The sequence below is a fragment of the Alternaria novae-zelandiae genome (genome assembly GCF_023758075.1).
Source record: "Alternaria novae-zelandiae strain BMP 2774 chromosome Unknown scaffold_19, whole genome shotgun sequence".
Taxonomy (NCBI): domain Eukaryota; kingdom Fungi; phylum Ascomycota; class Dothideomycetes; order Pleosporales; family Pleosporaceae; genus Alternaria; species Alternaria novae-zelandiae.
Genome location: NW_026056979.1, coordinates 582,376 through 610,083, shown reverse-complemented (window position 1 = coordinate 610,083; position 27,708 = coordinate 582,376). Strand labels below are relative to the sequence as shown.

The 27,708-nt window shown below is 52.7% G+C and overlaps 10 protein-coding genes across 10 annotated transcripts; 5 read left to right on the top strand and 5 right to left on the bottom strand.

The window, feature by feature from the left end:
- Positions 1 to 223: 223 nt before the first annotated feature.
- Positions 224 to 2,977, top strand: J4E88_008528 (uncharacterized protein; the record flags this gene model as incomplete). The annotated part of the gene is made up of 3 exons (XM_049402138.1): positions 224 to 448; positions 498 to 1,289; positions 1,478 to 2,977. The coding sequence occupies 3 exons, from the start codon at positions 224 to 226 to the stop codon at positions 2,975 to 2,977; spliced, it is 2,517 nt and encodes an 838-aa protein (XP_049252236.1).
- An 862-nt stretch (positions 2,978 to 3,839) lies between these two features.
- Positions 3,840 to 6,772, top strand: J4E88_008527 (uncharacterized protein; the record flags this gene model as incomplete). The annotated part of the gene is made up of 3 exons (XM_049402137.1): positions 3,840 to 4,353; positions 4,490 to 4,666; positions 4,899 to 6,772. 3 exons carry the CDS (start codon positions 3,840 to 3,842, stop codon positions 6,770 to 6,772), a joined length of 2,565 nt encoding a protein of 854 aa, XP_049252235.1.
- A 1,111-nt stretch (positions 6,773 to 7,883) lies between these two features.
- On the top strand, positions 7,884 to 9,287 carry J4E88_008526 (uncharacterized protein; the record flags this gene model as incomplete). Its single annotated transcript, XM_049402136.1, has 1 exon — positions 7,884 to 9,287. The coding sequence occupies one exon, from the start codon at positions 7,884 to 7,886 to the stop codon at positions 9,285 to 9,287; it is 1,404 nt and encodes a 467-aa protein (XP_049252234.1).
- Positions 9,288 to 9,882: 595 nt separating this feature from the next.
- On the bottom strand, positions 9,883 to 11,342 carry J4E88_008525 (uncharacterized protein; the record flags this gene model as incomplete). The annotated part of the gene is made up of 3 exons (XM_049402135.1): positions 9,883 to 10,533; positions 10,588 to 11,052; positions 11,265 to 11,342. 3 exons carry the CDS (start codon positions 11,340 to 11,342, stop codon positions 9,883 to 9,885), a joined length of 1,194 nt encoding a protein of 397 aa, XP_049252233.1.
- Positions 11,343 to 12,034: 692 nt separating this feature from the next.
- J4E88_008524 (uncharacterized protein) lies at positions 12,035 to 12,928 on the bottom strand (the record flags this gene model as incomplete). Its single annotated transcript, XM_049402134.1, has 1 exon — positions 12,035 to 12,928. The coding sequence occupies one exon, from the start codon at positions 12,926 to 12,928 to the stop codon at positions 12,035 to 12,037; it is 894 nt and encodes a 297-aa protein (XP_049252232.1).
- A 494-nt stretch (positions 12,929 to 13,422) lies between these two features.
- On the bottom strand, positions 13,423 to 14,472 carry J4E88_008523 (uncharacterized protein; the record flags this gene model as incomplete). Its single annotated transcript, XM_049402133.1, has 1 exon — positions 13,423 to 14,472. One exon carries the CDS (start codon positions 14,470 to 14,472, stop codon positions 13,423 to 13,425), a length of 1,050 nt encoding a protein of 349 aa, XP_049252231.1.
- A 1,018-nt stretch (positions 14,473 to 15,490) lies between these two features.
- On the top strand, positions 15,491 to 21,255 carry J4E88_008522 (uncharacterized protein; the record flags this gene model as incomplete). Its single annotated transcript, XM_049402132.1, has 6 exons — positions 15,491 to 16,565; positions 16,865 to 16,923; positions 17,032 to 17,048; positions 17,102 to 17,163; positions 17,286 to 19,007; positions 19,643 to 21,255. 6 exons carry the CDS (start codon positions 15,491 to 15,493, stop codon positions 21,253 to 21,255), a joined length of 4,548 nt encoding a protein of 1,515 aa, XP_049252230.1.
- A 263-nt stretch (positions 21,256 to 21,518) lies between these two features.
- Positions 21,519 to 22,946, bottom strand: J4E88_008521 (uncharacterized protein; the record flags this gene model as incomplete). The annotated part of the gene is made up of 2 exons (XM_049402131.1): positions 21,519 to 21,690; positions 21,748 to 22,946. 2 exons carry the CDS (start codon positions 22,944 to 22,946, stop codon positions 21,519 to 21,521), a joined length of 1,371 nt encoding a protein of 456 aa, XP_049252229.1.
- An 858-nt stretch (positions 22,947 to 23,804) lies between these two features.
- On the bottom strand, positions 23,805 to 24,663 carry J4E88_008520 (uncharacterized protein; the record flags this gene model as incomplete). Its single annotated transcript, XM_049402130.1, has 3 exons — positions 23,805 to 24,104; positions 24,159 to 24,337; positions 24,390 to 24,663. 3 exons carry the CDS (start codon positions 24,661 to 24,663, stop codon positions 23,805 to 23,807), a joined length of 753 nt encoding a protein of 250 aa, XP_049252228.1.
- A 1,407-nt stretch (positions 24,664 to 26,070) lies between these two features.
- On the top strand, positions 26,071 to 27,609 carry J4E88_008519 (uncharacterized protein; the record flags this gene model as incomplete). The annotated part of the gene is made up of 2 exons (XM_049402129.1): positions 26,071 to 26,078; positions 26,145 to 27,609. 2 exons carry the CDS (start codon positions 26,071 to 26,073, stop codon positions 27,607 to 27,609), a joined length of 1,473 nt encoding a protein of 490 aa, XP_049252227.1.
- Between the last annotated feature and the right edge of the window lie 99 nt (positions 27,610 to 27,708).

Here is a 27,708-nt window from a genome sequence, read left to right as displayed (position 1 = left end):
CGAGCTCTTATAATGCGCGTGGTTGAGTGAGGCTTGTCCAGGGCCTTGTCATGATGTTTGAGCAGGCGCTCGCGGCGGTCTGCGCTCGGGCCTTCCCCGTGAGCCTAATGCGCGCTAGTGGGCTGCCGGCCCATGCGTCGTTCACTTTTTTCTTCAGAACGCGACACTGACATCCACTTCTCCTTCCACGACACCACAACCCGGGCAGGCAAGGCTTTACAGCATGGAGTCGTCACGTATCTTCGTGAGGAATTTACCTTCCCATTTCACCGAAGATGACGTGCGGAAACACTTTGCCAAGTTTCCCATCACTGACGTAAAGTTCTTCAACCACCGACGCATCGGCTATGTTGGCTACAAGACGCCCGAAGATGCTGCAAAGGCTGTCAAGTACTTCAACAAGACCTTCATCAAGCTCACCAAGATCTACGCAGAGATTGCGCGACCTGTATGTACTTTGCGACCACCATGGCGACAAGCGGGGCTAACATGCACAGATCGCCGACAAGGAACTGCCAAAGTCACGGCGGCAGCAGAAACTCGAGAAGAGCGCCCCAGTAAGCGACGAGTACCGACCGGAACGGCAAGAGAACGACCTCAAGCGAAAACGAGAGGAAGCCGAGCAAGACCCAAAGCTGAAGGAGTTCCTCGAGGTCTACCAGCCGCCGTCGAAGACCAGTATCTGGGCCAATGGCGACACCCAGCTCAACGAGGCACCTGTCGCAGCCGCTGAAGAGACTGTACCGGCGATTGCTGTACCAGAGGACGAGAGCGACGATGAATATCAAGTCATCTCGAAGAAGCCAAAGATTGCTGAAGAGCCTGCGACCGCGCCACCCTCAGCAGCCCCACAGCCAACGTCCGCTGAACCAAGCGCAGCAGCGATTCAACCAGAAGCTGTAGAAGGTGGTGACGCGATGGAGGACGTACAAGTAGCGCCAGCCGTCGAACAAGGACCTGTCACGGATGAGGACTGGCTGCGGTCGAGAACAAACAGGGTGTTGGAGCTCGTGGAAGATGATGAACTGCCATCAGCTAGCACGGCTCCTGTCGCTGTAGCATCGAAGCCAGCTGCCCAACCACGCGCACCTGCTGAGCCTTCTCCCGCCGTTGCCGACACACAGCCAGAGCCACAACCCCTAGCGGAAGAGCAGACCGATACTGCTGCCGCGCCTGACGAGGAGGACAAGATCCGTGAGACTGGTCGACTATACCTCAGAAATCTGCACTACGAGGTGACAGAAGATGAGATTAAGGAACAGTTCTCCAAGCACGGAGCTCTCGAGGAAGTAAGTCATGATACATCTCTTTCTTTACCCGCCCATGCAATGATGAACATCAAGATAGGGACAACTGATGCTTCGGCACCTGAGGTTACCTTGGAAAGTATTTTAGTAGATGTCTTTCTTATCTGATAGCGGCAACCACTCCTTGTTTACACACGTACACTTGTACGAATAGTTGCTGACTACGACAGGTGCATGTGCCGTTAAAGAAGGCAGATGGCAAGGGTAAAGGTTTCGCCTTCGTGCAATTCCAGAACCCGAGCGATGCAGTGGAAGCTTACCTTGACAACGACAACACCATCTTCCAGGGACGCCTCCTTCACATCGTCTCCGCAAAAGCGAAGAAGGATACCAAGCTCGACGACTACGAGATCTCCAAGTTGCCTCTCAAGAAGCAGAAGGAGATCAGAAGGAAACAACAGGCGGTCAAGGCCACGTTTAATTGGAACTCGCTCTACCTTAATGCAGATGCAGTCATGTCCACCATCGCAAGTCGCATGGGCATCAGCAAGGGTGAGCTGCTCGACCCCACTTCGTCAGACGCTGCAGTCAGGCAAGCGCATGCCGAGACACACATAATCCAGGAGACCAAGTCGTACTTTGCGCAGCATGGTGTCGACCTGGAAGCCTTCCAACGCAGCGCCAAAGGTGACTTGGCTATCCTAGTCAAGAACGTACCCCATACTGTAACGGCCGACGAGCTCCGCAAACTGTTCGAGGAACACGGCAAAGTGACCAAGTTCCTGATGCCGCCGACCGGTATGACAGCCATTGTTGAGTTTTCCAACGTCGCGGAAGCAAAGACTGCCTTCATGTCGCTGTCGTATCGGAAGATGAAAGACTCAATTCTGTATCTGGAAAAGGCCCCCAAGGATCTCTTCAAGGAAGGTGTAGCAACCAACTTTGTGCAGACCACGCCGTCTGTCCAGCCTTTGCAGTCCTCACAGCCTGGTGTGAAGCTTTCTGCAACTGACCTGCTCGTGGACGACCCTGAGCCCGAGGCTACAAACACCGCCACTTTGTACGTGCGCAACTTGAACTTCTCCACCACAACTGAGCGTCTCACGGAGGCGTTCAAACCTCTGGCAGGTTTCCGGAGTGCCACTGTCAAGACCAAGACCGACCCCAAACGAGGCGTGCTGTCCATGGGCTTTGGTTTTGTCGAGTTCAACAGTCCCGAGACTGCTACTGCAGCTTTGCGAGCTATGGATGGGCATGATCTTGAAGGTCACAAGCTGCTCATCAAAGCTTCCCACAAGGGCGCAGATGCCGCCGAAGAACGCCGCAACGAGGATGCAGCAAAGAAGGCGGCAAGCACGAAGATTCTCATCAAGAACTTGCCGTTCGAAGCCAGCAAAAAGGATGTTCGTGCTCTGTTCACTCCTTACGGTCAGCTTCGATCCGTTCGAGTGCCCAAGAAGTTCGACGCTTCCTCACGTGGTTTCGGTTTCGCAGAGTTCACCACCAAACGCGATGCTGTCAACGCCATGAACGCATTGAAGAACACACATTTGTTGGGCCGTCGCCTGGTCCTTGCATTTGCTGAGACGGAGTCTGATGATCCAGAGAAGGAGCTGGAGAAGATGCAACAGAAGGTGGGAGCACAGGCCAACAAGGTCGCCTTGCAACGCCTTACAGAAGGTGGTCGCAAGAAGTTTAACGTTGCAGGCACCGATGATCTAGACGACTGAGCGCAAGAGTATTCCGATAGGAGTTGCGCGCGCGACACCGTCATACCTTGACGCCATCCCTTGCTCCCCGGCCACACAAGCTAGGCCGCCCTTTGCCGCGGTCCGTAGGAAGTAGTAGGGGTGCTTTGACCTGCTGCACGACGCTATATCTAGAACACCGTTTTCTAAGCTTCGACAGGGTATATCGCCAGTGGATTGCATCAATGGGCATGGCCACCACACGGCGTTTCAGACTACTCCAAAGGGAGTAAAGAAGCCATGAACGAGACGTTTGTCGATCATGCAGACTTGACGTAGTTTGTTGTTTGCGGACACTGACCTCTATCCTTGCTTTGAGCAGTCCGTGATGGCTCTGTTCGCCTATGGCCAATCAGGTGACTGTCGAACAGATGGCAGTTTGACTCCATGCCCTTGATCACTCTGCTAACCACGCTACATTTACCATTACAACAGCAAAGGTTTCACGAGAGATGTGATCAATGGCCGAAAGTCGAACTGGGACTCTTTGGAGGCCATGATGAAGGCACGACGCACTCCAATCTTAATCTTGTGGTACTGGACTGTCACCCCGATGACTGGCCCCTCTATCAATTTCCGGCTAGCGGAAGTCGTATTGCACCCTACGGTCGGTGCTATGGCCTACGTGCCTATCATGTAGTCCTCCTGCCTAGGGCCCGTCATCTGGACCATACTTTATCAATGCAATCATCTGCAAACCTCGCCGCATACCCAGCTACATTCTCGTCTTCATTCACCACACTCGTTGCTTCAACTGCTCAACATTCATTGCTTTGTACTTCAAGTCTCATCCATACTTATCATCGCTGGTTTCATATTCTGAGGTTTGCATGCCATAGCCGCCATGCAGGTCCAGTCACCCCAGCCCTTGTCCAGGCTGTCGGCGGACATTCCCCTCTTGGAAAGTATTCCGGTCGATGGATCGCCACAACATCGAGACGTCCTCCAGGAGCGTTACGCTGCGCAGTCTCACAACACTCATAGCAGTACAGCCTCGCCACAAGTGGGACAAAGAAGCAGTCTCAGCCCCTCCGACAGCTCTCACGCACAGCGGAGCGTCGCCACAGGAAACTATTACACCGGCAATGTACACGCACAACACATCGGATTGGCCGGCTTCGGCGTCGAGAGGTCAGAGAAACAGATCAGATGCGAGCTCGGGCGACTATACAAGCTACTTCAACGGTCAGAAAAGTACCAGACATATCGCGAAAAGCAACCAGCTCTCACACCGGCCGAAGTCGTCGCGAGAGACGCTGCAGAGAAAAAAGAGCAGGAAATGAGAAAGGCACAGGGACTACAGCAAGAGAAGGACAAGACCGTCTGGCCTGACTTCTTAGAACAAGCCTTCTGGACGGGTAAGTCTTCGTTTTCATTACACCGCATCTCGCAGTACCTCTGTCTCACTACCTGCGTTTTCCACCTCTATTCTCCCTCCACCTATGATTACGCAGCTTCACGATTCCAGCCCAACATCTGACAAACATCTCACAGCACTCGTACGATGGCCACCAATGGGTCGGAAGAAATACATGCTCGAAGGCACTCAGCGAGGGCGGAACGAGCTGATCCAGGATTCTATTTACAGAGACACCGGTATCAGACGCGATCGCAAACAGGTTTCCAGCCATCTCCAGGTCCTGAAGGACAAGCTCAGAGGTGTTCCTGCTGGTGAGTGCCCGTCTCGTACATTGTGTAACGATCGGCATCAACCTCTTCTCATTCGCTCACATGATCGGGGCGGCGGTCCCGCATGCGTCGATCCAGTTTCAAGTCATCAGAGCATTCCTATCTTCCAAAGTTCTTCTAGAAGGCAATGGCGGTGGCTTTGTGGTTGCTATTCCTGGTGTGACTGGGAGGGTTCCGCTAGGGACTACCAAAATGAGACTAACCTGCGCGACAGTCCTACTCTACATGGCCACACCAGAGGACGTCTCTAAGCGCCGATCTACGAATACATCCGCCCGATCATCCTATTCGTCACAGCTGCATGGCCGCCAACATGCGCAGCGCACAGAGTCTGTTACCAAGTCCGATTCCAGTACCTCCTCGCCGCACGTTTTGCCGCATTGTAGCGGCCCACAATCCGACCTCACCCTGGGTTCCGGCCCGGATTCTGATGCGCTGTCTTCTTCGTTCGCAGTCATGGGCTTCAAGATCCTCCTTGAGGGTGATCTTCAGCCTATGCACTGTTTGGCTCAATCACAATCGCATGGCAGGCTCGATAGCTCGGATATTGTAGATCTTGCCTCTTGGCGCCATCAATACCGCGAGTTTGATTTCCTCCGATCCGAGACCGAGGAATGGATGGAGAACGGTCGGAAAGTGTTGGTCGGTACCGCATCTATTGCCTTGATGACAGAGATGCCGCCAGATGCCGACCTAACCATCATCTTCGATCTTCACTCGCATTCCGACTTGTCAAGATACGACTATGTGGAATGCATGACGCGATTTTACAACAGCGGCGAGAACGTAATCGACCCGCAATTTGACCGCGCGAGGCATGACCGGGAAGAAACGCGATCCACTTGCGAATATCGGCGAGACCCCCAAGGCTCTCAAGGTGTCCTATGCGTGCAATTTACGACGCAGCCATGGGCGAGGCATGTGAAAGAGAACCAGAATCTGACCCACAGAAGCGAGGAAAGTGCCGAAGAATCGCTTCGACACCTGGCAGCAGTACAGTACATATATGGTGTTGTTGCTAACACAGGCGAGGTCCGATGCCTCACTATAGTTCTTTGGAGGTTCCAGCAGACGAGCGAATCTGCAGAAGTTGGCAACATTGAATGGCGTTCCGTGAAGTTCGCTGGTCATGGGTCAGCTGTAAGAGAAAGACATTGTTATGAGGCGATCCCCAAGACTGAAGATTCGGAAGACACGGAAGATGGTCACAAGCGTACTCCAACCATACCAACGTCTACACATACAGTTGCAACGCCTTATTACCAAACTGCACAACTACCACTGGACCTGGCATATACACATATAAGCCACCACTCATACGAGACTGAGTCTCACCATGCTTACTTGCCACCACCTCTCTCCGTCGATGTTCCCGGATCAATGCAACCAGCTCCAGACCACCTCGACACCTCGGTGGCCACCACTACCACTGAGTTCGCTGGCGAAAGCTTTGCACTATCACGTACCTCAGGCATGGCATCGCCGAACACACAAGGCAACGACTTCAACTTCAGCGGCGGGCACGTGGGCATCAGAGGCAACTTCGAATCTGGCAACCCCCAGGTATATGGAGGCTTCCTTAACCAAAGCACTGTAAATGAGGGATTGCATAGGCTTGCTGGACTGGAGCACGATGAGCTCGCAACCATGGGGCTTGCTGTCGGCGAACATGGACAGCTGATTCCAGTGGATGCAAACAATGATCTGCACTATTCCACCCATGCAGCTTGCTATTCGGACAAACCCAACTGGCAGCACGCACACCTCGTTTCGCACCTCGAGAACGCAGCAGAACAGTACCGCCCTTACCTCAGCCATGATGGCCATGCTCAGGCAGCAGCAAATCACGGTATCGTCCATGGCCAAGACCCATATCAACAAGTCGGTCAAAGACAGGATTCAGTGGCGGGTATCTTCCCCAACGTGAATCACACCTTTTGGGGTTTGCACGGGCTCCAAAGCCCATTTCAAGACGGCATGAGTGGTGGTGCCGTTGCTGGCACAGAACACTTGGAAGAGCAAACACACGGTCCAGACTACGGTGTGCCGGGTCTGGTTGAGAGAGACCAAACAGGAAGAGGTTATTAGACCTCGGTCGGCCCCCTTGAGGCCGCTTACGATGAAATGACTTTATGTTGGTTACATATGTATCATGTAGATTAAGATTAGCTAGATTATCGAAAAAGTATAGAGGTCTCACGATGGCGAAATTTGATACCTATCTCGTACGACATGTCTCGACACACTGATCGCAAAATGCTCGTGTCCTGCACGTACAACAGCCCTTAGTTTTTCCGATCCCTTTGACGCCGCGAAGATACATGAAACATGGCCGACCCACTGACGCATGCATCTGACAGACACACCCGAGCCGCTCAAAACTACACGCTAGCAACGGCAATGGCGTCAGACTCCCGGCACAGGCATTAAACGGTCGATAGGGCGTTCCTTACACTGCACAGCCGATCAACCTGCATGCAAACCTAAAATAGACAAGATATGCACATGTAAAAGCTTTGATCTACGGGGGGAGCCCCAACAAACGCTACACCCGATCCCGCATAACGATCTGTAAGGACATTGTGGCATGTAATGTAGGCGGAATCCATGGATAAACTACGTAATTGCCAACGGCCGCGGCCGCACCCGCAAGGGAAGCGGTGCGCCTCGGGTACCCTGGATGTTCAGTCCATGGGCATGTGCATGATCCCTTTTGCTGCACTCAGCCACGATAACAGATGTTGTTTACCTAATGCTATCGCTACACCGCATGTGCGCACCGGCGTCATTACAGCCCAAAGTGCTGCAAGACGCCCAAGGCGCGTCGAGTGGACAAACGCGCTGGCGCGCGGTCACGCCTGCTTGCCCGCATTGAGCGGGGCAAACAGCGAGAAAGCTCCACTTTCAAGCGACGACAACAGCAAGCGCTCGGCACGCTACTTCGTTCGCGGACTTTGCTATGGATACGGCGGGGGAGGATTTGAAGAGATACTTGATTGTTCCGACACTTTCTTCTTGTTCTTCTTGTTCATTACTTCCGTCTTCAAGTCCAACTGCTAGTAGTTCGGAAAAACAGATCAGGACGGATACGAAATACGAGCAAACAGCCTCCACAACCAACAAGGCTGAGAAACGCAAGATGGAAGTTGATACACCCACTCCGCCACCGACCTCGTTCGGAGGTACGCATGCCGAAGCCATGGATGGAAGTACACCACTCGACGGCGTTGTCAGCATGGACGATTTTATGAACCTGAATAAGGACGCTCATGAAGCCCAAAAACTCGTCAAGGAAACCAAGCAGTCTACATCTGCTCCTCCCTCAAAGAAGCCCAAAACCCCCAACCAGAAATCGACTCCACTCATACCAGTAGCAGTCGGCGCCCGCTCCTCCCGGCACACCATCCTGCTCCACGAAAAATACCAAGCCCTCGGCATCCCCCAACCACTCTTCACCTACGGAGGAGGCAGTGAGACCGGATGGACAGTTTCTGTGAGCTTTCCTGGTCTAGATGATGCGGAAGAGCTGCAAGGATTGAAGTTCGAGGAAGAGAGGAAGTTCAACAGTAAGCAAGAGGCAAAGGAGGCTATGAGTCAGAAGGCGTTGGGTGTGTTGGAGGAGTTGGAGAAAGAGGGGAGGGTCAAGAAAGGTGGGAAGGGGAAGAAGAAGAAGGGAGGGAATGAGGGGGAGGGGAAGGTTGGGGAAGTGGAAAAGGTTAAAGAGGAGAAGGGACCTGGTGAGAATTATGTTGGGAAGTTGCTTGAATTCCAGCGCGCAACCGACTCCCCCCAACCCACATACACCGACTACCAATCCGGTCAACGCTTCTCCTGTATCATCACCATCGACGGCGAAGACCAACCCTTCGGCTCCATCTCCAACCTGTTCTCCTCCAAAAAGGCCGCTCGACAAGACGCCGCCCGCCACGCCGTCGAGCACTTCAAAGCCCTCGGCACCTGGCCCACTGACGACACAGCCGTCGGCGGCATCCGTAAGAGAAAGAAAGCCTCACCCATCGACCCAGACACCGTCTCAATATCCCCACTACCAGACAACTCCAGTTCCCCCTCCACACCCCCCATCCAAGCAACAACCCCCACCCCCGCGCCTCCAGGCACCCCCTCCTACGCCTCCCGCGTCGCCACCCTCGCCGTTACGCTCGCGCTTCCGACTCCAGAATGGAACTACACGCCCCACCCCTCCGACCCTACGTTCCACAGCGTATGTTGTTTCTTTAAAGGCGCGGGACAGCACGAGGGACCTATTGGTGAAGTGAGGAATATCTATGGCAGGAAGAAGGCGAAAGAGGAGTGTGCGCGGTTGACGCTGGAGTATTTGCAAGAGGTGAAGGAGGAGAGGTTGAGGTATGGGATGAGTGTTATGAGGGGGGTGCTAGGCGAGGAAGGTGTTGAGGGTGTTGTTGGGGCGGGTTTGGGCAGGGTTGGACAGGTTGAAGGAGAGGAGAAGATGGTTGGGGATGTGGGAGGCAAAGTGAGATTGGGAATAGGGCTTGATGGTGTGGATGATAGGATGGGGGATATGGATGTGGATGTGGGGGAGAGTAGTGAGGATGAGGTGTTTGCTGATGCTATGGAGGGCTAGGGTTTGATATCCACTTGGGAGGCTTTGGCTTGTATACCAGCTTTGGGAAGTGTACAGCGGAGTTGGGTAGAGATGGACTGGCCTGGACCTTGTATACTAGTGTTCGGTACACATGAACTTTGGGTTTGACTGTAGCATAGTCCTCTGATGAATACCCATACAACACATGAAAGCCCTCGTCCTCCTCCCATTTTCACCCAACACATCTACCTCACCATCTCCGCACACATATTGAAGGGGAAAGCAATCGAACACCCAAGTAAAATGACCAGTAATATTCGCGCATCTCCACGATACACATGTCTAAACTCCATTCCTACCTCCCGCAGAAGGCATGAAGTAGACAGGAGACTAGTTGTACAGTTTACCCAGTCCCGCTAACATTTGAGATACACTGGATGGGAGGCTCACTAAGCCCACCTCGACACTCTTCGCGAAGAAAAAAGCAGAATATCCATCCGCACCATTCGCCATGAAAAGGAACCCAGCGACAGCGACGACAGGAGGTATAGATGTACAGGTACAGACGACCATTGCGACCGTAAAGCCCAAGGACTCAACCACAGAATCAGAAACCAGGAAGTCGGCCGCTCTTCTAAGACGAAGCAACCTCGCTCTTCCTCTTACTCCGATCGCGCTTCTTCTCCTTACCAGCCTTATCCGCCTTCTCCTTCTCCTGCGCCGCCGCAGCGTTCTCTTTATCGCCTTCCATCTCCGTGTTGCGCGTGCTACGCCCAGATTTGGCCTTCTTCTTCGCGGCGCCAGTCTCTTCAGGGGGAGTGGGTTCGTCGTGAGAGGAAGCTGGGGCAGGAGCGATGGGTTGGGGCGCGGATTTCTCCTTCTTCTTCTTGTCTTTCTTTGCGGGGGTTTCGGCGACGGCGGGGGCGGTCGAGGTAGTGGCTTGGGGTGCGGAGCGCGAGGTAGGCAGGGGGACGGGTGTGGAGGCTGTGGCGGGCGCGATGGAGACGGGGATCGAGTTGCCGTTTACAGCGGGCGTGGTCTTCTGGCGCTTGCGTGGTGTCTTTGCGGGGGGAGAGGGGGCTTTGGCGGGCGCTTCGTCTTCGTCTTCCGAGGAGGCGTCTGTGTCTGCGGCGCCGGCTTCGACTTCGGCTTCGATTTCTGGTTCGCCTTCCTCGGACGCGTCGTCTTCTTCGATTTCGGCGTCCTTGATGCCCTTCTGCTTGACGTATTCGGCCATTTGCACTTTCCACTCTTCCATGGAGTTGCGGTAGGATGCTTTCCATTCCTGCGATTGGGTTAGTGAGACGTCGATTGTCGGGTTTTGTGATTGTGTGCTTACCTCCTTCTCCGCGTCGGAAAGCTCAGCCCAGCGCCTGTTGACCTCAGTCTGGACGGCGGCTGGAGCGAGTGTGCCACCGGGAGCGAGCGCTGCCTCCAGATCCGCCTTGACGATGGGGCGCGCGTGTTGGTGGTAGAGGAAAGCAGCAGTGAGGGGCTTCTTGGGCGCATTGGGATCCTTTTCCTTCTTCTCGCGCTTGCGCTTCTTGCTCTTGACGCCGTCAATTGCTTTCTCAGCAGGCGCGCCGACGTCTCCAGCTACGCTGTCCATGAGCTTCTGGCCACTCTCTACAACATTCGCGGCGGTCTTGATGGTACTTGTGATAGCATCGTTCTCGGTTGAGACGTCGTCTTTTTCGATGCCAAGGACTGATGCGCAGTGCTTGTTGTAGTGGTCCATGAGGACGGTGATCTGGTGCTGTACGTTGACGAGACCATTCTGGAGGCTGTGGAGAGAGCCCAGAACCTGCGCGTAATTGTAAGTTTTTGCACTGTAAAATCACCATGTATCGGGTCGCGTAGATTACGCGATCCATGTTACACAGACGTATCCATATGGCGACGTGATGGTGGCGCGATAATGCGCGCTGACCGCGTGGTGTTCCGACGCGACAACAGAGCTATGCGCGCGTGTCGCAATTGCGATTGCAGAGTGCAAAAAGGGAATTGGGTACGTACGTGGTCTCTGGTCCGATTGAATTCTGCAACAGAGATCAGCAATTCGCCGGTGGCGGGCGTCTTCTTCTTGGGGACCATGTTGGGCGGCGTGGTATGGGCAGAGGGTGAAGACGCGTTGACGGGCGGGAGGTTGAAGAGGGAGGGCGCGGGAAGGGCGGAGGAGCGCTGAAATTTCGGGGGGTCGGGGGCATAGCTCCCTTAAGTGACAGCCCAAACACAAGCGAACGTGCCCTGACTTTTGGGCAGTCACCAGCCCATTCGAGGGGGACCAGTAAATTAATGCCCCCAAAATTCAAATCTAGGCTTACTTTTCGCGCCTGCAGCCTGTACAAAAGGCGCGTTTTCAAGATGCATCCAGACAAACTGCAAGCGAAAGTTATGCGCAGTCTCTTTTAGGCGTCTACTGCCTTTCAGAAGCTATTGTCTACTTTCAGCGCGCATTTTGTCTTTGTCGCGCAGTGCATATCTCTGTTGCAGTGTGTTGTGCAACTTGGGTGGCGTAGGCCGCCTATTAGAGCGAGGGCGCCCATCCGCTGGGCAGAGTGCGCCTGGCAAGTGCCCCCCAAGCCGCCCGTGATAAGGCCTCGCTTTGGTGCTACTCCCCCATCTCTGCCCGTGTTTCAGGCGCCATCTGGCATTGCCTGCCACCACCACGCAACATGTCAAATTTCACTTTTTAACGGCGGCACATGTCTTCGCACGATGTACCATAGTAAAATCTCAGACAGTCTTTTCTTCTTCTGCAGTCACATTTAGTATCATTGCTCTATCTACTCCTTGAATCGCCCACCTTCGCTGACGTCAGGGTATACGTCAAATCGCCTCTGTCCATACAGTGGTACTCCCTTCCTGGTCTCTTCGATCTTGCCCGCCTCCAATTCGCGAATGAGTATACCCTCCTTCTCATCAAGCTGCTCTAGCACTACCGCATTGGGGTCAACGACCATGCTGTGTCCCCACGCGTTGTATTCAGCTTCCATGTCTCTTGCTGGACTACACAGTCCAACGTAGACCTGATTGTCCGTCGCCCTAGCCCTCGCCAACAACTCCCAATGTAACGCGCCGGTCGTGAGATTGAATGCGCCAGGGTATAATAGCAGGAACGCGCCTTTCCTCGCCGCGATCATAGCAAGTTCGGGGAACCGTATGTCGTAGCAGATGGCTATCGCAATCTTTCCGTATTCGGGGAGGTCGACTAGTGTGATCTTATTGCCTGGCGACAGCACCTCGCTCTCCTTGAACTTGATCTTCCCTGGGATATCGATGTCGAACAGGTGCACCTTGCGATGAGTGGCAAGTAGCTCTCCACTAGGCGCAAATGTCAAACTTGTGTTGTACAGCTTCTTTGTATCCTTATCGTCCCTCTCTGGTATGCTTCCTCCAACAAGGTATACGCCCGCCTCTTTCGCCAATTTGCTCAATGCGTGGAAGGTCTGCGATTGCGATTCCGATGGCGGGGATGGAAGGAGCGTCTCGGCGTACTTGTCGAAGTACTTTGTTCCGTAGGGCGAATTGAAGCATTCGGGCAGGACTACGAGCTTTGCGCCGGCTTTTGAGGCATCGAGCACCTTTTGGCGCGCTGAAGTGAGGTTCGCGGTCTTATCGGCGCCTGACGCGAGTTGGATGAGCGCGAGCTTTAGCGACTTTTTGAGGAGGGACGCCATGGTTCGTGATTGTGTGAGGAATTGGTGAGACTTCAAGAGAAATAATCCGGAGAAACTTGAAGCTGAAGTATATACAATGCGATGTTGGAGGTCTGGTTGGAGTGTTGGAGTAGAGTTGGGGTGGGGGTTAGCTCCAGATGTCCGCACTATGTCATCAATCGCTCGGACTCGCCGCCCCGATCATGGCGGGGTGTGCTAACCGACGCGTTCGACGCGTCCCTCCACTCCTCCACCACGCCACACGCCGATACCGTCTGCTCCAACAACATTGCGCGAGCGCATCACTACTCGTCACTCAAAGACACTGACATCGAGACGTCTTGCACTCTACAGATGTCCTACATCGCGTTTGTGACAGGAGACGCCATTACATCGCTTGATATTACAACGCCCATCGTTCCTTCCGACTCTCCGCCATGAACGTCCACAATGGAACAATGAAATTTACTGAGTGTAGGTAATAGTCCAGCAAAGGCTATCTTATCGACCACACGCTACCACCATAACATATTGGTGTCGAAGGAACTCTTGATAGGAAAGATCCCCAGATAGAAACCCCTCATGCGATCCATTAACAACATCAAGTTCGCAGCCTCCTGGTGATCCAGGACGTATGAACCAATCCGCTCCCGTACACTATAAGGCAACCCCATCAGGTGTGGCGCTGGCGATCGCATTGTGGCGCGAAGCTTGCCTGTCTTCTTCCCAGGGTGCAGCAGGAGGTATTGTCGCGTGTCCTGATGACTACCGCTTTGTCCAAGCACAATGTACGCAAAACCCTTTGGCTTGTCCTCCGGAGTCAACATTGCTGGCGCAGTCATCACCGCAACAACCTGTCGGGAGTACCTTTCGAAGGCGACGGTATCTGCGCGAAGGTATTCGAGTGTTGTGTTCGCGGCCTCGATGTCAAAGTGTGACTGGCTGTGGCCATCTTCAGACCACGCGTTCGAGCTAACGAATTCGAAGTGACATTTCGCGGCTGAGGGTGACCACATCGCCTTTACGAGTGGAGTAATGTTGGTACTCTGGTGCCATAAGTTATGCATGAGGCAGGTGCCCTTACAACATCCATTGGCGACATCAATTTTCACCTGTCGGACATACTGCATCTGGGACCCTAGACACCAGTTCGCGGCCGACTGGATCTGTCTGAGATCTTTTGTAGCCGACTGAAGGCGCTTATAATCTGGTACACAGTCGGTCGGTGTCTTGCCAAAGACGAAAGTGTTGTTGCTGTACAAGACACTCGCGGCCTCGTCGTAGATCTGGCGACAGCTGAGCAGCAAGTTGATACCGCCGCAGATACTGGTGAACGCATCCGACTTGACTGGTGCGCATGAAATTGGTATGTCCTCTTCGTCGTGGGTATACTCGCTCATCACTTTTTCTTGGTCCTCGGAATACTCGAACCGAATGCTTTCGTGGTGCTCAAAGAGATGGACGTATATCATAGTGCGGATCTCGCCTGGTAGTTCGAGAATTGAGCCGCCGCTGTGGGCTTTGCTGGCTTTCGTACGCGAGATATCGATGAATTGGGGTGGCATCTTGGATGGTTGAGCGTGAGTTGGGGAGTGCGCAAGACCGGAGCTGGTGGGGCTGGTATTGATATGCACAAGGAGAGAAAGAAAATGCGGCAGCCTGATTGACCAAGCAGGTGCAGTGCACTGACCTGGAGGCCGTGGTTCCGTACCTTGCCAACGCAGGAACGCTACGACTTTGAACTCACATCGCCACTACGGAATCTGCCTGGTGCACAGACATTCCAAAGGTCTCCGTTCATCGCTCCTGTTTATAAACCGGCTTTTCGATCTCAAAAGCTTACCGCACCTTTCAGCACTCAACTCTTTTGCTCGAGCGAACAACATGGCGCTGAACAACACGCCGAAGCCGATCGCAAAAGGCAACTCCACGAAAGCCAACCCGGATATCCTTTCCTTCCTCGATCTACCAGCCGAAATCCGAAACCAGATATATGGAATCCTCTTCACGAAAGGTGCCGTAGACAGTCAGGCGCATCAACTGCACGACTGTAATTTCAGGCGTTGGTACCCGCCGCCCGCCGCAGAGTTGGCATCTTCGACGAGTATAAGACTAAAGAATACGGACGAGGATCACGTATCCTTCGTAAAAGACGGTTGCCATATCGAAGGTATACAAAGCACACGTGCACAATTCCTCGCAGGGAAGCCATTACTCTCAACATGTCGACAGGTCTATCACGAAGCCGTCACCACGTTTCTGAAAAGTAACAGCTGGACCGTTGCATTAAAACGTTATACATCTAGATCCCAGCTTGTCACACTTTTACAAGACGCAGCAATCTTCTTGAGCGGACTTGGTTCTCAATCCGGATTGCTGAAGGGTTTGGAAATCGACATGGTAGGAACATGTTCTCCTACGTGTCAAGACCTTCATATTTCTCGTGATATCCAGGACCCATACCTCGCTATAGCCACTAGCATTAGGTTCAAAGACTTGGTGAGAGAACTCCACAAGCCTTCCAACAACGCTATCGACGTGGAGATTATGTTTGGCACTCCATTCAACCATCCAGCACGTTGCATGGCAACCCCTCTAGCTACTTCCGGCCTCGACCTCTTTCGTCTGAACAACGTACTCCGACTTCTAGTCCAGGATCCTCTCGGCTTTCTCAAATACGGCGATGCAGTACACGAAATCCTTATTGATAGGGATGGCAGAACAGGGGGTATCTTCTTTGGTCGCTCGTTCATGGACCCGACTCATAAGCAGTATTTCCGCGTTTCCGAAAACGGTGACGCAATAACTCTCATTCCTGCCTCTAAATTGGATCACATACTGAAACTGCCAGAAAATATCAGAAGCGAGATAATCAAGCACGTCACACAACGCGGAAAGACCATAACCTTCGACTTGGATAAGGGGACATGTGAGGACGGGGACCTGGTTCTGGCTTCCGTGTGTCGGGAACTTAGAGGGGAGAGCTTCAGTCAACTCCAGCTAACCAACAAGTGGATAGTCAAAATGGCTTCCAAGGACAAACGTACCAACTTTGACAACTTCCGCAAACTGGAGAAATTTTGGTGCATTGGCAGATCGGCACAGTTTCCTTGGCGCGGCAGGGAAATACATACACTTCAACACTTCGACTGTTTGCTTGAAGTAGAAGCGGCAACTACTCCAGAGAATCTCCGTATCAACATCACCGACTTTCTTCGTATCACTTCTACTATAGGAAACAAGACAGGAAATCTTACTATATCTGCGACACGCGGCCAGGACGTCGCCCCATCGAATACCTCCACATCCTTCGAGGAACTACGCTGGTACGTCCTAATAGCTCTAACAGAGTTCGTCCGCAAGCATCCAGATGCCAATCACAGGCCCTGCCCCAACATCTGGATCAATGGTCTCGGCCAAGTTGTTGAAATCGAGAGCGCAGACACGACGATGGATCCTCAAGCGTACATACAAAAGTACACACCCTGGACCACACATCGCCGTTCCATCTTCAGAGAATATGGTCTTCTACTTAAAGAGTTCAACTGCTGGCGCGAAACTCCGCCCGTCGAGGCTTTCGACGGCTCTGCACGCTTTTATGTCGGCTGGCTCCAGCGGTGTGGGTTTGGTGTGAGTCCGAAGTACTGGTCTGATGCCTGTGAGTTGTTTTGGGTCTTGTTAGTAATGAGGGGGTATGCTGACTGCTGTAGATTTCCAGATTCCGGGTGCGTAGGTAGGTTAGGATGGCGCGGGTACAAGCTAGTAGCGCGGCAAGGGTGATTTGGAAGGTGGGGCTCACTGGTTCACAGCCTGTTTGTGGGGAAAACGAGTGCGATGGCTCTAGGCAAGCAGACTTTCACAAACGCCAGGTAGTCGGTTGCTGGGTGGGTCGAGGAGGCGGAGGGGAGGTGGTTTAGGTCATCTCTGGCAGCTTGGTGCGAGTGTGAAAGTTCTCAGGGCTGTTGACGGTGGCGAAGGTTGAGAGACAAGAGAACATTCACTTTTTGTCAACGCTGGTATGTGCCCTTCTCCACTCGTATTACGGCTACGGATCGTACATGGTGCCTATTCAGGCTATCCCGTGCGTACTTCTATTCACTCTTACCAGTACTTACGCCTATTAGCTCTTGCTCGTACCGTAGTACATTCAATTACCGGCGCGGCAGGCAATACCCTTTCACCAACACTATGTAGTCGGGTGCTACCCCGGCCCAAGTCACAGTCAAGAGAAAAGGGCTTCACTTCATGCAAGCAAGGTGAATCTATGTCAGGAAGTACGAACGATACTGGGGCACAGACGCTGACCTTTCTTCCTTTGTTGTATATAGTGACCCGTAAAGCCGACTCTCATTCCCTTCAACTCACCCGAACTCAACAGCTATGGCAACACTCCCGCGAACGGAACCAATACCGGAAACTCCAGCCATTCCCGCTGTGTCTGGTGCGAAAACTCTCTTCTCTTTACCTGGAGAGATCCGGAACAAGATCTATGGCTATCTACTTCCGGCCCACGGCGAGATCGAGATACACCAGCTTGTCCGAGACCAGAGGTTTGCTTCCGCCGATACTCGTCCGATACACACCCAACACGCACATGCGCTAAAGCTGCTTCTCACGTGCCGGCAAGTCTACCACGAGGCCACGTCCTTATTCCTGTCGAGTAACACGTGGGTTATCTCAAGGGCTTCGTATGATAAGTCAGGGTACCGAGTTACACAAGCAGACGACCTCGCAACTTGGTTGACTATGCTCGGATCTAGTGCGGCTATGGTACACAAGGTCATTGTCAACTTGGCTGAAAACACCGACAATGGCGGTGACCAACTCAAATGGCGCCTAAAAATTGACTCCAGCAAGGATACAACTGATATGGCTGAGGCTGTCAAACTAGGCAATCTACTGAAGTCTCTCTGGGCAACCCCTAATGCGATCCGTAAGATGAAGATTGTCTGCCCCAAGGGAGCAGGCAAAAACTACAAGTACCGGAACAACAATGATTTTAATCCCATGTTCAGCAAGACACATCCGGAGAACAGGGGTAACAAGACACATCCAGTCTTCGACACTAGTGCTATCACAAACGCGCTCATAGCTCTCCGACGCGACGATCTTGGTCTGAAGAACTGTGGGCCTCTGGTGCACGATGTCCTCATCCGAAGAGATGGTCTAGAAGGGTATATCCTGTTCGACTACAACTACTATAAGCCATCACACAATCGTCCCCGCGTTGAGAGAACCTACGTTGAGCGGAAGTTCTCCATCACGAACGGCGGCAAAACACTGTTACTTCAACCCGCAGACACCCCCGGATTGATGAACCTACCACAGCACCTCAAGATCCGGCTGTTCGAATCGCTCTGTCTTGCTAAAGGGTTTCTTGACCCCTGGCGAAGTACAGTCACTATCGATCTGGACCAAAAGACCACAGTAGGCGCAACTCCAGTGCTGGAATCGGTATCGCAACATCTGCGATCGGAGTGCTACTACCGCTTCTGGCTAGCCAATATGATTTCAGTCAAGATGCGGAGTACAGACGTGAAAACAGACTTCGACCACTTCGACAAACTACGCGTCTTCTGCTGCACTGCGTCTACTCCACGTGAGCCCTGGAGGATGAGCAACAGACGTAAGGGAATTCGTGACCTGGAGTTTCTACTTCAGTTCAACGTTTCGCTCGCACCCAAACTCGATGATCTGCGTATCAACATCCTCGATTTCCTACGCGTGACGTCGTACCTCGATAGCCGCGACAGGAAAATCACGTTTCAGATCGGCGATAAAAACGATAAGGCGTCTGTCTCCTTGGCCCACCTCCGCACATGCGCTCTCATCGCCCTGACAGACTTCCAACAAACGTACAAACGCACCCGTCCAGACACTAAGCGCTGCCCCAACATATGGGTAAACGGCTACGGCCGCATCTTGTGCGTTGAAGGGCCAGGCGGCAAATCAATAAATCCATCGGAGACCATACAGCGGAACGTGTCGCGTGGAGATGGTGGTGAAGATGTCATTGTCGTTAACCGGGAGTTCCGCAAGAAATACGATGGGAATACAGGAGATGGATATTCTGCGACACGCCCAGGCCGGTCTTTCGATGGTACGTTAGGGTGTTATTTGGGGTATTTGCAAAGTGTGGTGGTGGGGGGGGATGAGGATGCGGGGTATTGGGCGGGGAGATGTAAGTTCTTTGTTCGTTCTGGTTGTAAAGAGAGAGGCTGACTGATGTGACTAGATTTTGTTTGCAGTGGATGAACTTTCAATGGGAAGCTTCTATTGGCGAGTGATACTTTGCTCTGGTTAACAAACGCAAGCGCGATAGCGAAAGAGCGCTGATGAAATGTGGCTTCTATCATGGGACTTCTATCTCGATTTTTCCGGTATCGTTGTCGGTTCGATCTAGTAGGTCATGCATGACCCACTATATTAGCTTTGCTTGGTAAAGAGCTAAATAATGGCGATTCGCACATTCAATCACAGTATCCATGTATGATCGAAATCGGTGATTCACGGAAGCTCTCTTCAATGAACATACATGAGAGGGTCTTTGCAAACACTGTCTCTTGGCCTGGAGCGACTGCGTATTGAAGTATCAAACACACTGAATTCGCGTAATACGCTGAACACTCCTGTATATATAGAGTGTTAGCATCGCCGTCACTCTCTCTTTTCCCGCGAACTAATCCATAAGATCTGAGCCTCTTCGACCACTCAATTAGTTACTACAGTTCTCAGAACCAACCGGCCCCTCTGCAGCCATGGAGCCCGATGAGAGTAGATTTGATAACCTCCGCGTATACTTCGATGAGTTGCCCTATTACCCAGCTATTGCTGAAGGCGGATCTAAGCCTCGCGACCCGACGGCGCCCTCATTCCTCACTACATTTCCCGCTGAAATTCGTAATGCCATCTACGACGCCCTATTCCACGTCTATGACGGTATCCGGCTATCCCCCTCGGAGAAGTTTATCACGCGATCCACGTTTGAAGACCAAGACGTACGCGCGGCTCTGGTGGCGGGCCTCCCTCTCTTGTCCACATGTCGACAGATTTACCAAGAAGCCGCTACGACTCTCTACTCCAACAACGTTTGGATCGTGTCTAGAGATTTATATCAGATGGACGTTCAAGACGGCAGCGTTCTGAACGGAACAATGACAGAAGCCACAGGCGCGGTGGTGCTGCTCATAGATCTTGGCTCCCGTCGAATGATGGTTAAAAATATCCTCCTCGACGTGGACAGGGCATGCCCTATTCCGTGCGAGACTCATGGTGTTGACCCGTTTTGGTTTGCACCACACCTTGGACCCGGCCATGCAGTCGAGATGTGGACCCTCGTGAGAGCAATGGCGCTACTGCCGCATCTTACAGTCGAGTTTGTGCATCCGAAGCGTCAAGCATACTACGACTTCCACCCTTCCATCGGAGCTTCTGGAACTGGACTCGGAGTCGACATCGACGGTCTCAATACCGCTCTCCAAACGTTGCGGAAAGATGCTATAAATATCGGAAGATACGGGCAGCAAATCAGCGAGGTCTATATTCACCGAGATTGTTCTTCAGGCATTATCGTGTTTCAGACGTCCAGACGCGTTGAAATGTACGATCGTGCTCAACTACGGTTCAACATATCCGATAAGGGTGCAACGTTTGCTTGGGCAAATCTTGAGCGAGAGCCGCATCATCTTTTTGGTCTACCAGAACACATTCAGCGACAGATCGTAAGTGAGGCTAGCTCTGTTGGCCGTTCTGACTCCTATGGGAGCGATTCGACGATTGTTTGGGATGTCGATAGGAAGATATCGACCGGAGTCAGTCTAATCTGTGGCGCAATATGCAACAAGTTGCGGTATGACTTTATGACCATGCTCAGATTCTACAGGCGGAACATCATCAAAATGTCCACTAGTAAACTTCGCTCGGATTTTGACGAGTTCAGAACCCTCCAGGAGTCCTGGAGCGAGGATAGCTACTTCAATTCTCCTTTGGGTAAACCCTCTGATCCTTACCCAGTAAGCCTTCTTCTGGAATTCCATGTACACCCTGAAGTTACTCTGGAAGATATCAAGTTGAACATCACCAAGCTATTACAAGTTACGGCAATGTGCAGAGGTCGCACGAAGGTCACGATTTCCATCAATAGAGGGGAAGCCTTCCCCAGCTCCGAGACCACCACGAACCTGTATATATGCCGGGACCTAGCTCTCTCCGCACTATCGGATGTAGGTCCGGGCCAGTGGGATGTGTCGGAAGGGTTCTCTCAGGATAATCATCATCCACCAATATGGATGAACGGCCGCTTTGAAGTTGTCGAAGTCGATCTGAAAGATCGTAAGTTGCACTCATGAACAGCTTTTGTGTTATACTAATTTGTTCAACCAGGTTGAAAGACGCGATGGCGTTTTGCGAATGGAGATCGCTTACAGGGTGACGTCTAGAGTGGCTTGTGTGATTTTATGGCTCTACCGAGGGAAAATGACAATTACGCTGCAGCACCAACGCGGCAATCGTAAGAAGCGATAGTGAAAGCGGAATGTAAGGTATGAATCAACGGTAGGACGGAGTTGAAGAATTCAAATAATGTATTTCAAGCTCGGTGCATTGGCACATCTCAAGCTGTGTCATCGTGAGACTTGTTTGGGACTATATCCTCCGTGACGCGAACCTCGTGGCTTCCCTCTAGCTCTGATAGTACGATCCAGGTTGGGAAGACACACAGCACCGTGATGCCAAAGTTGATACCGATACTGACGAAGTGGTTGGCACCACCTTCCGATTGCATACTGTCGCGGTTGTTAGTTGGTGATCTGCGAATGCTTTCTAAGAATGGCAATACTTACGCCCAAGCAACAGTTTGACCGAGTGCCTCTACACCACGCAGAATACCAGTGAGATGGCTCAAGTTGGAAAGATCAGTCGCATACTGGCCCACTAGCCAGTAAAGGAATTGCTGGAAGGCCTGACCGCCGAATTGCCAGAAGAAAACAAGCGCGTAGCTCTTTCCGAAGCCGCCTTGGAACCAATCGAACACCGGGGATTCCGACGCATCGTAGTTTTGCTTCTGAAGGATTGTTGCCCAGATCCAAGTGCCGACAAGGATGGTGATGATGGTGCAGAATGCAATGCGACCGCGCTTCTTGATGTGGATCTTCTGGTTGTCGAGTAGGAAGGCGATGATGAACGAGGAAAAGATACCGGCAAAGTTGGTGAAGAAGGAGGAGAAAGCGCGGGCTCGGACCGTGAAGTATGTCGTCAACCAGGTGCTCATGAAGCCGTTGTAGAAGTAGCTGATGAAGAAAGCTGGCAGCAGGAGCAAGATACGGCGGCTGACGAACAGCTTTCCGACGGCCTTGAATTCGGCACCCCAGGTTGCGGCGCGCTCAGTGACGATCCTCGTGCCATCCTTTCGCCAGACCTTGTGCGCTGGCGACAAGCACAGGGCTACCGGAAGGCCAAGGCACATAATGACGATAAACACGATGTAGGTCGTTGATGAGACCGATCCAGTGGTCTTGCGGTTCGCGTTTAGTCCCAGGTTGATGGATCCTCCAACAATCGGTCCAAGTGCCTTCGCGGTCTGCCAAATGGCAAGGTAGAAAGCGCGGTCTCCAGGTGATGGGTATCCAATGATGATAGCAGCCTCGGCAGCCCAGAAGAAACCAGCGGAGATACCACAAAGCGCGCTACCGAAGAGCATGAACCATGTGTTCGCAGAGATGTTGTTGGTGTAGAGACCAGCACCATACAAAGGGTACCCAATGGCACCCAATGCAAGACCATACGTCAATCCGATTCGGTTGTTGATAGCTCCGGCAGCGACACAGACCACAGCGAAGAGTCCGTATACCAGGGCGTTGGCGGCAGAGACGGCGTACGGTTCAGCGGCACCTCCAGCCCCTAGTCCACCAAGCGCATCCCACATTCCCGGAGCCGTGAAAGAGACACCACATGCTACCAGGATCTGGAAGGGCACCGAGCGGAAGAAGGGTCCAGAACCCTTGATGGAGCCCGAGGGCTCAGACAAGGAGGCGGACGACATGACGATGCGGAGAAGAAAAGATGGAGAGAAGAGATGTCGGGATGAGGTGAAGAACCTCAGTCTAACGTGGAGACTACATATCTTAAGAGTTCGGACGACACCGCGATGCTTGGCGAGCTTGGTATCCAATTTTTCTCTCCTTAGTGATGGACGTTGAGGCAATCACCGCAATCGAGACGTTTGGTGTTTTCTATGGGGCGAGCACGACATCTGCGCTAAATGACTCGCGCGTGGCGGCTTGCGACCCAAGCGTCTACGGGTCGGACCCTTTTGGTTATGACTTCACTCGAGTTTTCCTGTGGCTTGCCAAGTATGGTGCGGTTTCCGTCGGTTTGATGGACATCTTACGCGAAAGGTTGCAATGGATGCGCCATTTCGACATGAGATGCGGAAAGCACGTTATGTTGGGGTTGCCTGAAGGCGGCAGAGCACTTGACACCCGCGGACGGCGAAACGGGGAGAACAAAGACCACGACAACATGTCGGGCACCTTGCCTTCTAAAGTCTACAACTGCCCGTCAATTACGCACACCGTTGCTGATACTCATTTCTCTTCAGCCCTGGCAGCCCGAGTGTCTCTTCACCGCTCTATTACTGCTCCACGCCGGAGGATAGATGATTCCTTTGCACATAGACCGTCATTATGTTCCCGGCCACTAGACTTCCCTTCCTATTTCACGTTGTCGCGTCAATCTTCATCTTTGCTTTGGAAACATTCGAAAGTATTTCCCGTGCACCGAAAAGACAAGGAAGTCAAAACCAAGAAACGATCGTGCAAACAGTAGCCCAGCGTAAATTTTTCGTAACCATTAAACTAATCATATACGATCGTACTTCCAGCCACCCTCAAATTCGAACTCAAACGCGAGCGGCGACGAAAGCGGCAGCAGTAGGAGCATCGATCTCGTAGTTCCTGTGCTCAGGAGTGATGATAATACCGTTGTCGCAGATGTTGTCACCAGCATGGCAGATGATGAGAACCTTGCTGGCAGCAACAGAGCCGAAAGACTCGTCACGGTCAGCATCGCCGAATGTTACAACGGCGGTGACACGCGAGGCGGCGGAGGCTGATAGCCTCTGTGTAGCAGTGTGCACGAGTTGTGCGCCCTGGGAGTATCCGGAGACGACGATCTTGGTCGAGGGGCATCGGGTAATGGCCTAGGTGGACAGTCAGCATCGTACCGATGCATCAATAGTCATGATGACACTTACTTGGTTGATCAAGTTGAACATAGTGGTGGCACCCGCGGCGTCGCCTCCAGCCAAGAAGCCAATGACGTTAGCCGGGTAGGTAACGCCTTGGATGGCCAAGTTGCTAACTCCTCCGACTCGCGCAGCCAGAGCATTGAAGAAGGTCGGGCCTTCGGAGTTGGCCTCGCCTACATTACCGGCTAGAAAGGGTATTAGTATACAATTCGCCTACTATCAGTAGAGAGATCTTACCTTGGGTAGTACCACGAGCGTAGATGACAGTTACGCGGCGGCAGGCGGTACCGTCAGTCAGTTGGTTGTAAGTGTCGCCGCTGAACTGGCGCTTGGTAAGGTCACGTGTTTCAACGTCCTGGTTCTCAAGCTGTGCGGCGTACTCCTCGACAGTGAGGTCTTTGTCGAGGAGGTCAGTGATGGGGAAGCTCACTCCACTCGCAGGCGTTGGCGCAGCGAGGGCAGTCGTGAGAATAGCCGCAAGGGCAAGAAGGTAGCGAGCGCAAGTCTTCATGTTGAGCGATTGTCAAAAGTGGCCGATTTGTAACGAAGGAAGTCTGAAGAGGCTGGTAGCGATGATCCACTAAGAGTAGGTGGACGGTTTGACCTTTTGTATTCTGAGCCATCGTCCTACTAAAGCACAGCGAGTGTGGCCATAACCACTTCAGTACTATCTCCTGCGCTACTGCATCGTCTCTTGCAAGCACATTGGCAAGCCATGTCATCAGACCTTACCTACATGCCTATTTCTACCAGTTCAATTTCCTCCTCCGCTTCGTTAAGCTGGACTGTTCTTGTTTACCGCCGTCGACACCCAATGACTACACCTGATCCGTTCACGTTGACCAGTGATTGCCTAGTTCCTGTCCGACGCTTTAAATGACATGCATTGTGATGCATCGGGCCTTTATTGTGTACTCCTAGTTTGGCTTTTCACTCCGTGTTTGGTGTTGCTGCCAGTCTTGTTACCTTCTTCTTTGGAGTTAGCACGTTCATGAACCCCAGGTACCACCGGATATCTCGAAACACGTGGGGAAGACATGGGGTTCCAGGACGAATAGAGAACATTTCCACAGCCGATGCTGCGCAACGTGAGAACCATCGACGATACGATTCGTGCAGCCGAGGCTTGTCAAGCTTGTTGCGGCGCTACGAGGCGTCGATCAGTGAGAAATCTTCGATGCAGCGCCGGGAAGCAGCCGCTGCTGCATATCGTGAGTGTATAATCATAACCTCTGCTGACAGATACTTGTGCTCATGGAATGTCACTGTCATCGAGTCGCATTGTTGTAATTTGGTGGCTTCCCAGTCAATGCGATGATGTCACGCCAAGCTTTGGGGTTAGCGCCATCTTTGCTATCTTGTCCAGATGTTCTCCCTTCGATTTCGACTGACCAAGCCGATGTGCTCACCAGACTTCAATCACGACATTTGTAGCGGTTTTGAGAATACTGCACAATCGATGCAGATGTGGTTCGCAAAGCGCGACACAAACTGCGTGATCGAGACCCCTGGCTCCCAGCCACCTCGAAGGTAACTAACACCAGCACTGCCCTCGCGACCAGACAGCCAGAAGAATGGACAGCGTCGCGAGGCCGCAGTCGCTTTACTAATGGTCTTTCCTCCGGAAGACGACCGATGTTATCGCATATCGTCGCAAATGGTCGGAAGCTCAATGGAGAACCCCGCACACGGTACCCGTTGCCAAGCGGAGCATGCAGCAAAGCTGTTGAAATCTTCCCTAATTCTCCTTCTGGCGTCTTGGTAGCATTACGAGCTTCCACTTACGATACAGATCGGCGCTCGCGAAAGCCATGATAGCAAGAGTTGCATTTCTCCGATGACGGCAGTCACTGCGGTATCGCGAGATGTTGGAGATACCGGCAGTCGACAGCCTGTCGCGAAGAGTGGGATGGCGAAAATGGTGGAGTATATAAATTATAGGAATAGAAGGTTTGGGTAAGATGTCTTGTATCGTCCAAGCTAATTGTCTAGATTGATCAAGATGCGGTCCACATCCATCCTCGCAGTCTGCGCGGCAACACTGCTGCAGACGGCTTTCTCGTCACCTATCCACGCACATCATCCTCACCAATCATTTCCGAGTGCGCAACAATGGCCATTGCCCGTCGTTGGAAAGGCGTTAGAGCAACAGATGCCGGATGAAGACCTTCAGGACATCATTTCGCAAATATCGCGCGACAACATCGAGGCTACGATCCGGAAGCTGGCATCATTCGGCACGCGTCACACCCTGTCAAGTCAAACTGACCCGAACCGAGGCATCGGCGCTGCGAGAACATGGCTCACGGCTAAGTTCCAAGAGGCAGCCGATGAGAGCGAGGGAAGGATGACCGTAGACTGGAACAGCTTCATCAAACACCCCGGAGACAATGAGCGCATCATCTTCCCAGTAAACATCACAACCGTCGTCGCAACACTAAAAGGCAGCGAGGACCCCGATCGCGTCTACGTAACAGGCGGGCACTATGACTCGCGCAACAGCGACCCCATCGACTACCAAGGCGACGCACCCGGCGCCGTAGACGACGCTTCAGGCGTCGCGGTCTCACTCGAACTCGCCCGTATCTTCGCACAATACAAGCCCAAGACAACGATCGTCTTCACAGCCTTCGCCGGCGAGGAACAAGGTCTCCTCGGCGCCGAGAACCTCGCCCAAACCTACAAGAATGCATCCGTAAATGTAGCAGGCATGATAAACCTCGACATGGTCGGCAACTCCAAAGCCTCCGACGGCACCATCGATCCCTACAACATCCGCCTCTTCTGCCAGGGCACGCCTCTGACAGAGAACTCTACAAAGATGACTTCGCGTCTTAGTATCGGCGGCGACAATGACAGTCCTGCTCGCAATCTCGGTCGCTTCATCTACGAAGTCGCATCGAATGCTTTCACGGAGATGACAGTGCGCCTCATCTACCGTCTCGACAGATACAGCAGAGGCGGCGACCACCGCCCTTTCCTCGAAGCAGGCTACACAGGTGTTCGCTTCGTCCAGCCCAACGAAGACTACACGCAACAGCACCAAAACGTCACCGTACGAAACGGAAAGCAATACGGTGACCTGGTCGAATGGCTAGACTTTGAGTATAACACGCGCGCCGCCAAGGTCGTTGCATCCACTATGTGGAGTCTAGCCAACGCACCGGGTGAGCCAATGAATGTCGGCATCAACACTACGACGTCGGACAATTTCAGCCAGTTCAAGTGGGATGCGCCGAAGGGACTTCCGGTTGAGGGGTACGAGATTCTGTATCGTGACACGATTGAACCGCATTGGACGAATGTGATTGAGGTGGGGAATGTCAATTGGTACAACCTTACTTCAGCGACAATTCATAAGGATAATGTTATCTTTGGGGTGAGGAGTGTGGGGAAGGGTGGGTATAAGAGTCCCGCTGTTCTTCCGTTTCCGTTTGGATGCTCAAGGAACTGTTAGATGAAGTGCAGAATTTCTATAGTTGATTGGAATGAAGATCAATATTTACTTCTCAAGAGAGCCGTTGCTCTAATCTCAGTTCAGCCATGTGCGACTCCT